The 14,316-nt window shown below is 37.8% G+C and overlaps 1 protein-coding gene across 2 annotated transcripts in view; it reads left to right on the top strand.

The window, feature by feature from the left end:
• CBFB (core-binding factor subunit beta) overlaps positions 1 to 10,371 on the top strand; it is a 56,982-nt gene extending 46,611 nt beyond the window's left edge. For both annotated transcript variants that reach the window (XM_030298755.1, XM_030298756.1), the window contains exon 6: positions 8,107 to 10,371. In XM_030298755.1, the coding sequence (XP_030154615.1) occupies positions 8,107 to 8,175 (69 nt within the window). In that variant the 3' untranslated portion in view covers positions 8,176 to 10,371. The remainder of the gene's footprint in view (positions 1 to 8,106) is intronic.
• Positions 10,372 to 14,316: the final 3,945 nt, after the last annotated feature.

The following is a 14,316-nucleotide window of genomic DNA, read 5'->3' as shown; positions in this document are numbered from 1 at the left end:
GAGAGAGAAGGAGCACACATGAGTGGAAGGAGGGAGAGAGAGAGCGAAAGAGAGGGGGTATATCCCAAGCAGGCTCCACATTGAGCCCAGCATGGGGCTCAAACCCACAAACCGTGAGATCATGATGTCAGTCAAAATCAAGAGTTGGACACTTAACCAACTGAGACACCCAGGTGCCCCTAGAAATTTTTCAATCCATCATTCATGGTAGGATTTAGTATTTTCTTTTTCTGGTTTTCTGGAAAAAGATATTTTAGTAGTATGATATTTTCTTGTTCCTTTTTTTTTTTAATGTTTATTTATTTTGAGAGAGAGAGAGACAGAGTGCAAGCAGGGGAGGGGCAGAGAAAGAGGGAGACACAGAATCCGAAGCAGGCTCCAGGCTCTGAGCTGTTAGCACAGATCCCAACGCAGGGCTTGAACTCACGAACCGTGAGATTGTGACCGAGCTGAAGTTGGACGCTTAACCTACTGAGCCACCCAGGTGCCCCAGTATATGATATTTTCTTTACCTTTCAGAGGTCATAGCAGATTATTACTAATTTGGCAAATGAAAAACTATAGTAAAATGAAGAAACATTGTTTATGTTAGTAACCTTATCCAAATACTGTTAAATCTTTGGTGTACAATAAAATGGTATGCAAAGGTACATAACATCTTTTACCCTTTGGGTATTTTTAAAAAAAAGAGTACATACACATATTTGCTTGAATATATACATAGTCTCTCTTTAGTAGGACATGTAGGAAACTAATTGAAAACTGGGGGCCACATGGGAGGGTGATTCCTTTTCACTGTTTATCTTCTATACCTTTTGAATTTTGTATCATGTGCATCTATTACCTCTTTAGGAAAGAAAGTGGTTTTTTTGGGGGGGGGTGTTTTTAGTGTTAACACAAAATGATGCAACTAGAAGAGTCTAGAACTTGCTATATGTATTCTCTGGCATATGGGCTTTTTCTAAAAATGTGAAATCCTTCCTTCATTTGAAATTTTATAGAGAACCCCAAATAATAGATAAAAGAGGCATTGTTCTGGATGAAGTGGGGGTAGGGATTATTCTGTTTTCCTTCTGTAGTCCCAGGGTGTTTTCATGGAACCCAGCAGCTTGCAGAATATAACTTGAAAACCTTTGATGTAGTAGAATGAACATGAGGTTTGTAATAGATTGCTCTGATTTTGAATCCTGGCTCCACTATTTGTTGCCTTGTGACATTAGAAAAGTTACTTATCCTTGTGAGTCTCATCTGTAAAACAGCTAACGTCCTACTTCCCAGGTTGCTGCCTAGCTCAGTATCTGACATTTAAAATGGGCTCACTTCCTCACTTTGGTTCACAGTGTATCTGGAGTAGCAGTAAAAGCAGGCATATCCTATCTTTAGACTGTGAAAGTCAGATCTTTTGCCGAGCTATTTTATATTCTGGTGTTGGTTGTTTGGTTTTTAACAGTAGTAAAGGGCTTTAAACTTTTCTGGGTTCTGTTGGAGGTCAAGATAGCAGTTACCTTGATTGAGTAGTGACTAGGGGGTTGTGGGGGGAGCACAAGAGGAACTTCCCAAGTTTGGGTAATACTGTATTTCTTGATCTAGGTGCTAGTTACATGGGTGTAACTTAGTGGGAAATTCATCAAGTTACATCAAGTTACATATTTATGATCTGTGTACTCTCTTGTATTTTAATAAAAATTAGATGTTAAAAAAAGAAAAAATAATCACAGACATTTCTTCTGCCTCTCATTCCTGTCTGTTGCCACATGAAAGGAGGCAAGTACCTTGTTATCTGAGAATCCTTCCATGATTTGAAAATGTTGATGTGTTACTGATGACGGTTCTCTTCAGGTCACATATCTGTACATCTGAATTCAAATGCCTTACTTTGGGATTTTTGTGAAATAAGATTGAAATTCATAAAGGACAGAATGAGTGCTTTGGTCATAAATAAATTGGAAAGATGCCTCCATTATCTGTTTGGCAGCAGCTCGTGTATACTCCCTGTCTAGAGACTGCCTTCAAGTTGATTGGCCTCTTAACTTTCTAAAGCTGTTGGTTCTTAATTCGGCTGCATGGTGACAGGGTGCTGAAAGATTTTCTCTGTCATTATGTAGAAAATACTTTCATCTGGTTGGTTTATAAAGTGTTAGCAAATAAATTCTTGTCTTTAATGTCAGAGAATGAGTAAATAATTATTGCTTATTTTACTATAGGCAGTTTTAATACAATTCAAATCACAGGAGAATTTTAGGTGGAAACTATTTGGAAATAAAAACAGGCAAAAGGCTTTATGTGGTTTTTATATTTGTTTTGTATGTTTTTGGAGCCTTCGATTCTGTGTGGTCCAAGAAGAAAAATCTCAGCCACTATTTTAAATTCCCGCAGACTTCAGTGTTCAAATCACTTTAACTGCACCAACACTCTTTTTTGTGTGAGGACAAACTAACATAAAAATCTGTCTATCCTAGGCCTTCCTGACGTGTCTTCTGGTAAAGGCAGTAGATGAGAGTGAAGTGGGAATATGAACTCAGACTGAGAATGAGAATCAGAAGGGGATTGACAAGGAGGAAGAGGGTGCTAGATTAGCGGTCTCCCACACCGAGACAGAAAGACAGTCTTGGTTTGCTCTCTAGCATAGGAGATGCAAAACTCCATTAAGATTTATTTTGTTCCAACCTTATTTATTTCTTAAAAATTACTCTTATCTGCAGGATATACAAGGTTGTTGTGTTTTTTTTTTAACATTGCAAATGCTCCTATAGATAAATTGGGAAGTGATGAGCAGCTTTGTTGTAATAATGACAGCGTGAGTACTTACTGCATGCCAGGCAGTATACACCACAATATTTGTTTTACACTTGGTTCTTAAAGCACTCTTACAAGGTGTATCTCCATTTTGAGGAACTGAGGCTGAAAGAGAATAAGAAACTTGTCTAAGATCACATAGCTAAAGTGGCAGAGCCATCCCAGTCCACGCTCAGAAATGTAGATTATTTCTACTATCTCTTTTATATTGAAATGTCACTTTATTTGTAAAGTTTTCCTAAAGTTGTATACTTTATAAGAAGTATATATACACATATGTATATGTATACATATATACTTTAAGTAGGCTTCACCCCACCATGGAGCTAAACATGGGTCTTGAACTCATGACCCTGAGATCAAGACCTGAGCTGAGAGGGGCACCTGGGTGGCTCAGTCAGTTGGGCATCCAACTTCAGCTCAGGTCATGATCTCATGATTTGTGGGTTTGAGCTCCACATTGGGCTGTGTGCTGACAGCTCAGAACCTGGAGCCTGCTTCGGATTCCGTCTCCCTTTCCCTCTGCCCCTCCCCTGCTCGTACTCTCTCTGTCTCTCAAAAATAAACTTTTTTTCCTTAATTAAAAAAATAAATAAGTTGGGGCGTCTGGGTGGCTCAGTCAGCTAAGTGTCCAATTCTAGGTTTCAGCTCAGGTCATGATCTCCTGGTTCGTGAGTTCGAGCTCCACATCGGGTTCCGTGCCGACAGTGTGGAGCCTGCTTGGGATTCTCTCTTTCTCTCTCTGCCCCTCCTCCACTTGCTCTCTCTGTCTCTCTCTCTCAAAAAAATAAATAAACTTAAAAAATAAAAGACCTGAGTTGAGATTAAGAGTCAGATGCTTAACCAACTGAGCCACCCAGGCACCCCAGAACTATATTTTTTTACATGCCCATTAGATCAGCTCTTGCATTCTCCTTACCTGACAAGTGTTTATGATTGTCTGCTGACTTGGTTTTTACCTTTTTAATGAGTTTGGAGAAAGTACACTCCCTTCTGTCATATTACTAGCACTTAAAATTTCTGCTTTGTGTCTCATCCAGCTTTAGCAGTTGGAAGAAATAGCCATGACTTAGGTTGACATTAATGCTGATTGTGAGTTTAAAGTTCTGACTGCCACCAGCTAACTGTGAAACCTTGGGGAATCACTTAACCTTCCTGGTCATAGGCTTACCATCTGTCAGATAAGAGTTGAACTAAAAATCTCTGACATACTTTGCCACTTTAAAATTCTGTGATTCTGTGTTCTGACATTGAGTCAAGTGTCAGACATATAAAATAGTAAGCACAGTGTGTGAACACAGTATATACTCAGTAAGTTGAAGCTATTTTGAAATATTAGGGCATTTTCTCACAAGTTTTCAGGATTTTGATGATCTTGATAATAAAAGAGTAGAAATCATGCAAGAAGTTTTATTCATTTTTATTTGGGTATCCCTGCTCTTGGCTACTTCTGCACAGCCCTGGCCAGTAGGGAAAACTCCAGTGCCTGGTGACTATTCTTTTTCTCTACATTTTGGACTCATCTCATGACTGCCTCCTCAAAACTATTTGGGCAATAGCATATTGAAAGGAAGAAAACAGGAGCAACTGGTAGTAGGAGGTCTGTAGTAAAGTGTCTCGATTACTTCTTTATAAATATTAAAAACATATTTGTATCCTGAACAGGCTTGTGGGTATCTGCTTTATATTAAAACTATTCTGAAATAGCTGTTAATAAAAAGTTAGAATCAAGTGCCCATGTGGATTGACAGAGGAAAAAGAAACTAGAAATTATGGACTTGATGCTGGTAGAATAATAGAGTTCAGAGAGTTTCTTAGCCACCATCTAGTCTAACTGATTACTCATAGAATTCCTTCTAAAACATTGAGCTCTCATTACAAAACTGTCACAGTAGGGACGCCTGGGTGGTTAAGCGTCCAATTTTGGCTCAGGTCATGATCTCATGGTTTGTGGGTTTGAGCCCCGCATCAGGCTCTGTGCTGACAGCTCAGAGCCTAAAGGCTGTTTTGCGTTCTGTGTCTCCCTCTCTCTCTGCCCCTACCCCACTCACACTCTCTCTTTCTCAAAAATAAACATAAAAAAAAAGTTTTAAAAACTACGACAACAGAAAGCACTGCTTCTCAAGGCAGTTCATCCAATTGTTGAATTCCGATCTTATGGAAGCTATTTCACTGAACATAAATCTGTTTTTCTGTGCTTATTTCCTTCATGTGACAGCCCATACCTCTTCCCTGTGAGCATTAAATTTCATTCCAGTCTCCAGCTCTTACTCCTCTCCTGCTCTCCCGCTATTGACTTCCCCCGCTGTCTGTATTTATCTTATTTTTGCTTTTCCCTCACAGTGTCTTCCCTTACATCTTTCTGACTCCATCTTCACAATGTAAATGGAAACTGCAAACACAAATAAGTAGCAAAACAACTTTACTCCTCTCATGCCTTTACCAAAATATATTTTAAACAAACAAATCCCTGGCAACTTCTGCACAGCCATGACCAGAAAGGAGAACTCCAGCTGCTGATGACTGCTGCTGACATGCTGTCACTCATTTGAAGTCATCCCATTATTAAGATAACTACTCTTATCTCAAGACCAAAGCTGAAATACCCTTTTCACAAAGTATTATTGGTAGGTTAATAGTGATTTGTAAATATATAATTAGGATTGATTTTTCTCAGTGTTTCTTCACTGCTCAGCCCCTTTCTAACCTTCATTGACTGAAACCAGATGCTTAAATCACCATCTCTGATTTTGCAGAATCGATCCATCCTTACACTACATTTAACATTGATTCTTCATGGAAACTCAAATTGGTTTTGTTTTTGTTTTTGGTGAATATGCATTCCATTGGTTTTTCAGCCTGTACCATGCAGTGTAACTTTAACCTGACTTGTTAATTGAAAGAAATAGGCTAAAATTCAGTCAGTGAGCAGTATGCTAATAAAAAATAGTTAAAATCTCCTATCAATATTTATAAGAAGGACTACAGAAGTTAGTGTTGGGTTTTATTTGATTTGTTTGAAAGGAACAAGGAAGGTTCATTTCTGTCTAAACAGAACCCTCTTGAGAAATGACACAGCTGGAGCTTCTGACTAAAACTTGATCATACAGTACAAGTATGATTTGTTTAGATGCTTGTTTGAAGGTCAAGGATGCTCTTTCTGTAACAACTGTTTTAGATCTTAAGAACTGAAATGAGACTGTTTCAACTTTTGGTTAGATTTTGGTTAGATTTGTTGCCAAAAACAGACAATGAAGAATCAGTTGGCGATAATAGTACAGTATTCCATTTACCTAAAGATTCCATAGGTAATTTGAAGAAGTCTCAGCTACTGGCATATATCAGAGGTGACTCCAGAGAAGATCCAGATTAAGAATGGTGGTGGCATAGACTGGGGTGAGAGAGGTGGGGGCAGTTAGAAGTGGTCACATGCAGAATATGGTTAATGTAGAGCTGTTAGAATCTAAAGGTGAGTGTGAGAGAAAGAGGTGTTAGGGTGACCTCAGGCTTTTGTGCCTGAACTACTGGTAAAATGGAGTTGCCAGTGTATAATATCATCTAACCAAGGTTGCTGAAGGAAACAGGTTCTGTATACAGTCAGACATTTGTGCTCCACTGACATTGGTAGTCCCTGAAGAAAGCTTATGTAGGAAACACACATTGGAATTTGTGAAAGACACTGAGAGTTAATGTTGTATGTAAACCACAGGGGTACTAGGTTCCATAAAAACTTAATAGTGGCAGAGAGTGTCATGCAGGACCTGTTAGTTGTTAGATGTGCTCTATTAAGTAATTTGCCATCAGTTTGACTAGAAATGTTTATTCTAAAGTGAAACTTGAAAACCTCAGTGTTTATAATTGTCTAACCTCTTAGTTGTTAATACTGTTATAAAAATACTTCTGTGTATGTAAGTGGATCAGGGACTGTAATTTTGTCCCTATTTTGTTTTGTTTTGAATTTTATTCAATTTATTTTATTATTTTTTTAATGTTTGTTTATTTTTGAGAGAGAGCATGAGCAGGGAGGGGCAGAGAGAGGGGGATAGGATACAAAGCGGGCTCTGCATTGACAGCAGACAGTCTGATGCAGGGCTCAAACTCATAAACTGTGAGATCATGACCTGAGCTGAAGTTGGGGGTTAACCAACTGAGATACCCAGGCGCTCCTAGATTTTATTTAAAAAAAAAAATTATAATATTTAGAGAGAGCACGAGTCAGAGAGAGAGAGAGAGAGAGAGAGAGAGAGAGAGAATCTTTTGTAGGCTCCATGCTAAACACAGAGTCCCACACAGGGCTCAATCCCATAACCCTGGTACTATGCCCTGAGCCAGTATCAAGAGTTGGACATTCAACCATCTGAGCCACCCAGGTGCCTGGCCCTTACTCAAATTTATTCATTAAGAATTGCATTTGTTTTTTTTTTTTGGGAGGGGGGGATAGGTTATTTTTTAAGAATTGCACTTGTTAAGTAACAAATTTTCGTGTTGTACTCCTGTCTTTCTTTCCTCCATATTTATGCAATCATATAAAGGTATTTGTAAATACAGTCATGTCCATTATTTCTACATTGGAAAAATAGAACCTGGCCTTTCAATTTTGATGTATATAACCAAAGGAGTTAAAATTCTGTTTACTTGTACTCTTAGATTGTGACCTCCTTGAAGCAATTCTTCTTAGTGGAAGCTCTAAGAGTACCCATTTTTGCTTTTAAGCCAATTCTTTATCCATAGTAATGATTTTATTATCGGAGGTAGAGATTTTTAGTTACAGCTTGGTTGGCAGAGATGGCATTGTGTAAGATGAAATTCACTACTACATTATTCAATCATACAGTTGGTAGCCTCTATACTTTTGTGTGACTATAAAATAGATAAACAGTAGCGCCTATGTTATAGGTTGCTGACAGGGTTTTAATCAGTTCATCTATGAAAAGTGCTTAGAACAGTGCCCCGGATATAGTTCGTGTTCAATAAGTGTCAGCTATTATTCAAAGGGGAAGTTTGATTCTAAGGTAAATGGATGATGTGTTTAACCCTGTAGTCCAAAAACTATAAACATGGATTTGTTGTTCTTTTATACATAGTACATATTTTGATAATGTTCTTTTGAATATAATGAGATTTTTATTCTTGGTTTTTTGGAAACTTTAGCAAAATATTTAATACACAATTTAAATTGTTCTTTTTCCTCTTACATGTAAAGATGGTTGTAAACATTTTTTAAATGCTACTGTGTCTTATACTGTATTTATCTAGCACTTTGATTTTCAAAACACGTTTTGACCCCAAATTATAATTTTGTCATTGCAGGCAAGAAGACAACAAGACCCTAGTCCTGGTTCCAATTTAGGTGGTGGTGATGACCTCAAACTTCGTTAATTAGCACAGTAGATGTGCCCACCTATCTTTACATTTACATTGTTTCTAGTCAGCAGAAATAATCATTAAAAGACCAGAAACTGTGATAACTGGAGGTACCGCAGTCTATTTCTCAACCTTAGGCAGTAACAAGACATCACAAACTGCCATGGTTTTGCACTATGATTATAATACCTGCATTTCTAATTTTGTATGCATGTAGCCAGTAATTTGACATTTTTTTCTATGCAAGCTTACCTTGTTGGCATTATTTTAAATGAGTTGAAACTATCCACTTGTAAAGCTCTTTTCCTCCATTTTAATTTAAAAGTTTATGTCATTTAAAAACAAGTCAAGAAATTAAAATTTTTTCAGAGGGTTTTTCCCCCTAATTGGTTGTTCTAATTATTTTTGGAATTTTAGATGTGTTGGTTACACAGCTTCATTTTAGATAGACATTCTTGGTTATTTGTTTTGTGTCTGTGTTTTTATAGTCTATGGCATTTTAAAACTGCTGATGTGTTTGCATTATTTACAAGCTAAAGACCTAGTAGCATAGAGCTGTCTGCCACAGCCTTTTAACACAAAGTTTACAGTTGTTAAAGTTGCAGTATCCTTTTAAATGTTGATAATCAGCTCCTTTTTCTTTCCTCCTTAAACATAAAAAATTTTAATTGGTATTAACTCTAATCTGCCCCAGATCTGTTTTACATTCTGTTCTGTAATCATGAGTTTCTGTGGAGATACTCTCCACAGATGGTAATACTCTACTGAAATGCCTAAAGAAGTCACAGGCTGGCTTCTGTTTTATTCAGGGATTTTTTTTTAAGTCAATCAGAAAAGGGATACTGGAGCTCCTTCATGTATGTAACAGCATATTAAACTGGAGACAGTGATGAATCAGCTACCAAGGTAATATTGTATTAAAATCATGTTTAAGATAGCTGCTTTTATGTGTATTTTATAATGCATGCTTTTGTAAAAACAATGCTGGGTGATGAAAGATTAGTCTTAGAGAGAAAATGTTCATCTGTGCAGAGGATACATTTTCTTCATTAATTATTCTGGGAAAAACCTCACAGGTTATATATATGGTATTTTCCAGAAGAACTATTAATAGAACCTTTTGAGATGAATTAGTATAAGAATATTTTTAAAATAGGCTCACTATCAAATTGAATGCAACTTTTTTTTTTAATACAAGACTGGAAAAAAGTGCTAAGTCATTTGGAACCTCCTTACAAATATTTTTCATGGTCACATTCATTAAATGTTACTACATTTCTGAATTTTTGCAAAAATATATTTTATCGTAATAGAATGGCATTATTTTAAAGAGTGAAAAACTGACATGGTCAATTCAGAAAAGGAACTGAAGTATGAATAAGGTCATCGCATTTAAAACACACACACACACACACACACACACACACACACACACACACTTGATTGATGAGGGAGGTGTGACTTTCGTTGTATATAGGTCTTATGATTCATAAACATATCCTGTATCTCAGAATAAAAATATTTGTTATATATTTGAAGTCATGCATGGTAAGGAGTGTGTTTAAATTGTTATAAACAATAATGCATCATAACGGACCATGCTGATCTTGTGTAACTAAGTACTATGAATGAATTTGGTTGGTATTTGGTGTTGTGCAGTTCACATGTTTACACACTCAGTGCCCTAATTTCCCCTGAGGGAATCACCTTTTAAGTGGCCCTTAAAGTGGTGTTTTAAGGTTACTTTATCACAGAGCTCCTTGGTTTTTTGACTTCTGCACTTAATTTTTTTAATAACATGATGGTGATGGTACATTTTCCTCTACTGCTTCTAGCTAAGGGCTTTCATTCCACCGGTAACTAAGATCAAATGTTATTAAATGTTCATATTGCCACCCTTCTGTAAATATTCGACTCTTCCTGTCATTTAGCACAGTGCTGTTTCCATCTGTCTTAATGCTGGCATTAAGATCATAAGCCCTTTTTCTCCGGTAGTGCAGGCTTTGAAAACTTTTATTAAGTTATTGATGCAATTTGATATTTTTCCATGATCTATATTTAAACAAAATTACATCATTGCATCATCTTTTCTAAATTCATCTCCATTAAAACTTGCCTTAAGCTGCCAGATTGCTTTTGCCACCATTAGCCATATTGTATGTTTGTATGTTTAATTTACTTTCACAATAAACTTATGTGTAGTGAAAAAAAGTTCTTGGCTCTTCATTGACATTTTCCAACAATTTCTGTTCTGGTGCTCATTATGACATGAAAATTGACTTAGGTTGTTTCTGAAATGTTCTTTCATCCCTTTTTTTTTTTTTTTTTTTTTTTTAACCTTAACAACAGTGGCATCTAGTGGTCATTTCCACTGATTTCAAAGAAAGCCTTTAATAGAACTATCACGAAGAATACTAAGTGCCCAATGTATATTATGGTTTTTTAAAAATCTGGTTTGATATACCCATCCTATGAGATACAACTATGAAGTACTGACCTTGCAGGAGAGGAAGAATTTCAAAAATTACACATTCAGATTAGTACCATTATTCAAGGTAGTCATTGTAGGAATACACAGTTTGATTGTGCTGGTGTTATATCAACCATACTTAGGACTTTTTTTTTTTTTAATGTTTATTTTTGAGAGAGAGCATGAGCCAGGGAGGGCCAGGGAGAGAGAGGGAAACACAGAATCCAAAGTGGGCTCCAAGCACCAAGCTGTAAGCACAGAGCCCGACATGGAGCTCATCTCACAGACTGTGAGATGATGATCTGAACTGAAGTCCGACACTTAACCAACTGAACCATACAGGCGCCCCAGCTTAGGACTTTTCTTGGCATTTTTCCTACACCAGCCTTTCACTTTAGAAGCATGCCTGAAGCTTGATTCATAATGAAACAATTCATTATTCACCACCAGATTTACTGCAAATAACAAATACAAATGGTGAACTGGTACCATTAAGGAAAATTCCAAAGAATAATGAGGGTTAATTTCAAAAATTGAGCAGTAGCATCATGGTTTTAGTAAGCATATCATCTCTAGAACTGGGTATTTGGATATGCCAGTTTTGGGTTACTTGGGAAAATAAGTATCTTAATTGATTTATGTTTTATTTGGCAATGGGGAACATTTTCAAGTTATAAGCCCTTGTATGAATTATCCATTGCTGCATAACACATTACTCCAAATCCTAGCAGCCTAAAACAATAACCATCATCTCAGTTTCTATGGGTTAGAAATCTGAAAGAAGCAGGGGAGCCTGGGGGGGCTCAGTTGGTTGAGCATCTGACTCTTGATTTTGGCTCAGGTCATGAATCTAGGGTTGTGGGATTGAGCCTCCCCACCCCCCCCCCCATGCTCAGCATAGAGCCTGTTTAGGATCTTCTATCTTTCTATATCTCTCTCTCCCTCTGCCCTTCTTTCCCACTTGTGTACTCTCAAAAAAAAAAAAAAAAAAAAGCTGGAAGAAGCGAAGTTCAGTGGTCTGATCTCTGGTCTCTTCTGAGGTTAGAGTCAAGTTTTCAGCCCAGGCTACAGTCATCTCCAGGCTTGCCTGTGGCTGAAGGATCCCCTTCCAAGCCCACTCATTGCCTGGCCTCAGTTTCTGAGACACCATTGGGTGAAAGCCCTGGATTTCTTGCTAGGTTTTGGAATGGAGACCTCCTTCCGTTCCTTGCCATGTGAGTGTCTCCACAGGACAGCTCACAGCTTAGCAGCTTGATTTCCATGGAGCTAGTGATTCAAGATGAAAGCCAGTCTTTTTAATAACCTAATCTTGGAGTGCCATATTCTATGTTAGAAGTGAGTCGCTATGTCAGGCCCACAACTCAAATGGAGGAGTATTAAGCTTCATCTCTCTTCAAAGGTGGTATAGTGAGAGTTTGTGGACATATTTTTTTTTTTTTTTCAACGTTTATTCATTTTTGGGACAGAGAGAGACAGAGCATGAACGGGGGAGGGGCAGAGAGAGAGGGAGACACAGAATCGGAAACAGGCTCCAGGCTCTGAGCCATCAGCCCAGAGCCCGACGCGGGGCTCGAACTCACGGACCGCGAGATCGTGACCTGGCTGAAGTCGGACGCTTTACCGACTGCGCCACCCAGGCGCCCCTGTGGACATATTTTTAAACCACCACAGCCACACTGCCACGTGTGTGTGTGTGTGTGTGTGTGTGTGTGTGTGTGTATAATTGGGTATTACAAGACAACATTGGTGTTTTGATCTCCCAAATATTTCAGTCTTGCAAGCAGATTTCAAGGCATGATTAACTCTAGATAGCAATAGTTCTCTTTCTTAGAGCACTACCACATATATAGCATTCCAAAAATGTGTCTAGGCTAAAAAATTACAAATGGGGGATGGGATTGTGGGTGAAAATGGTAGTTTGGCTTTTTTTTTCTTTTTTTTATGTTTTTAATTTAGAGAGAGTGTGTGTGAGCAGGGGAGGGGCAGAGAGAGGGAGACACCAAATCTGAAGCAGACTCCACGCTCTGAGCTGTCATCACAGAGCCTGACATGGGGCTTGAACTCGTAAACTGCAAGCTCATGACCTGAGCCGAAGTCAGATGCTCAACAGACTGAGCTACCCAGGGGCCCCATAGTTTGGCTTTTTAAAATATAGGATACTTTTTAAACAGTTGCTGTATTAGTTAACTCTCAATTAATTTCAGCAACTTAGGGTCATCATTGGCCTTATTCAGGTTTCAGAAACATTAGGAAATGTGAGTAGAAAAGACAAAGAGAAATCTTTGATTAGAGAAGACAATCTCTATCCACAGTGTCTCCAGTATGGTAGCTGCTAGCCACGTGTGGCTATAGAATGGCTGAAACGGGGCTAGTACAACCAAGGAACTTATTTTTTAATATTTTTTTTATTTGACAAGTATTTATTGTAAGCCAACTATGTGCCAGGCAGTTTTCTAGAGATGAATAAAATGGACAAAGTTCCTCTTTAATGAAGTTTACATCTGCTGGAGCAGAGGAACAATTAGTAATTAGTTAAATGGTAAGGTGATAGATGGCTGTGAATAAACTAAAATAGCATCATGGTATAAATGGTGATTAGGTCATACAAAGGCAGAAATAGGGTGGGAAGAGAAGATGTGTCAGGAAGTAACATTTTTGCTGGGACCTAAATAAGGGAGCCAATCAGGGAAAGTTTTGAGGGAAGGGGGTTTTAAGTGGGAGAGCTAAGGTGATGCTTGATCTTGTAGCTGGAACTCCTGGATGTGTTTTTGTTTTTAATGTTTATTGAGAGAGAGGGAGTGTGAGTGGGGGAGGGGCAGAGAGAATCCCAAGCACGTCCCATGCTGTCAGCATAGAGCCCGATGAAGGGCTCTATCCCACAAAGTAAGATCATGACCTGAGCCAAAACCAAGAGTCAGACACTTAACTGAGTCACTCAGGTGCCCCTGGATCTGATTTTAATTTTTTTATTTAAATTTAAAAACTGAGGCAATATAAAATATTTTTTCTCTTAAAACTTTGTTTTAGGGGACTATTACACTTTAGCCTTTGAAAATTTAGTGTCTGAGTTGATACACGCTGCTAACAATACCAGATAGCAAAGATCTAGTACCAAGAAAAGTAAGATATTTCACTAATTTTTATTTTGATTACATATAAATGATCATGCTTTTGTATACGGGGTATATTGATATTTGATGTATTGGGCTAAAGATAGTAATTTTATCTTTTTTTAATGTGGCTACTAGGAGGTTTTTAATTGCATATATTGGTTCACATCAATATAAAAATTGTGAGATGGACATAGATCATACAACCAAAAAAAGTCAGTTTAATATAAAAAAGGAAAATGTTGAGGCTTACTATTACTGTTTTTTAAAAAAATATTAAAGTATGACTACTTGCTAGGATTATTGGGGGGGAAATGAGTATCTAGTGCCTAAAACGTATCACAGTTCCCTTCGAAAACCTACAGCAAAGCTCAAAACTGACCAAAAGCGGTACCACTTTTTTTTTTAATGTTTACTTATTTTGAGAAAGAGAACTCGTGAGCACAAGTAGAGAGAGGGAGAAAGAGAATCTCAAGCAGGCTTCACTCTGTCACACAGAGCTGATGTGGGGCTTGAACTCACAAACCATGAGATCTTGACCTGAGCTAAGATCAACAAGAGTCAGACATGTAACCG

The sequence above is a fragment of the Lynx canadensis genome, chromosome E2, assembly GCF_007474595.2.
Source record: "Lynx canadensis isolate LIC74 chromosome E2, mLynCan4.pri.v2, whole genome shotgun sequence".
NCBI classification, from domain to species: domain Eukaryota; kingdom Metazoa; phylum Chordata; class Mammalia; order Carnivora; family Felidae; genus Lynx; species Lynx canadensis.
Note: the sequence above shows the minus strand (reverse complement) of the source record. Positions and strands in the feature narration are given on the sequence as shown.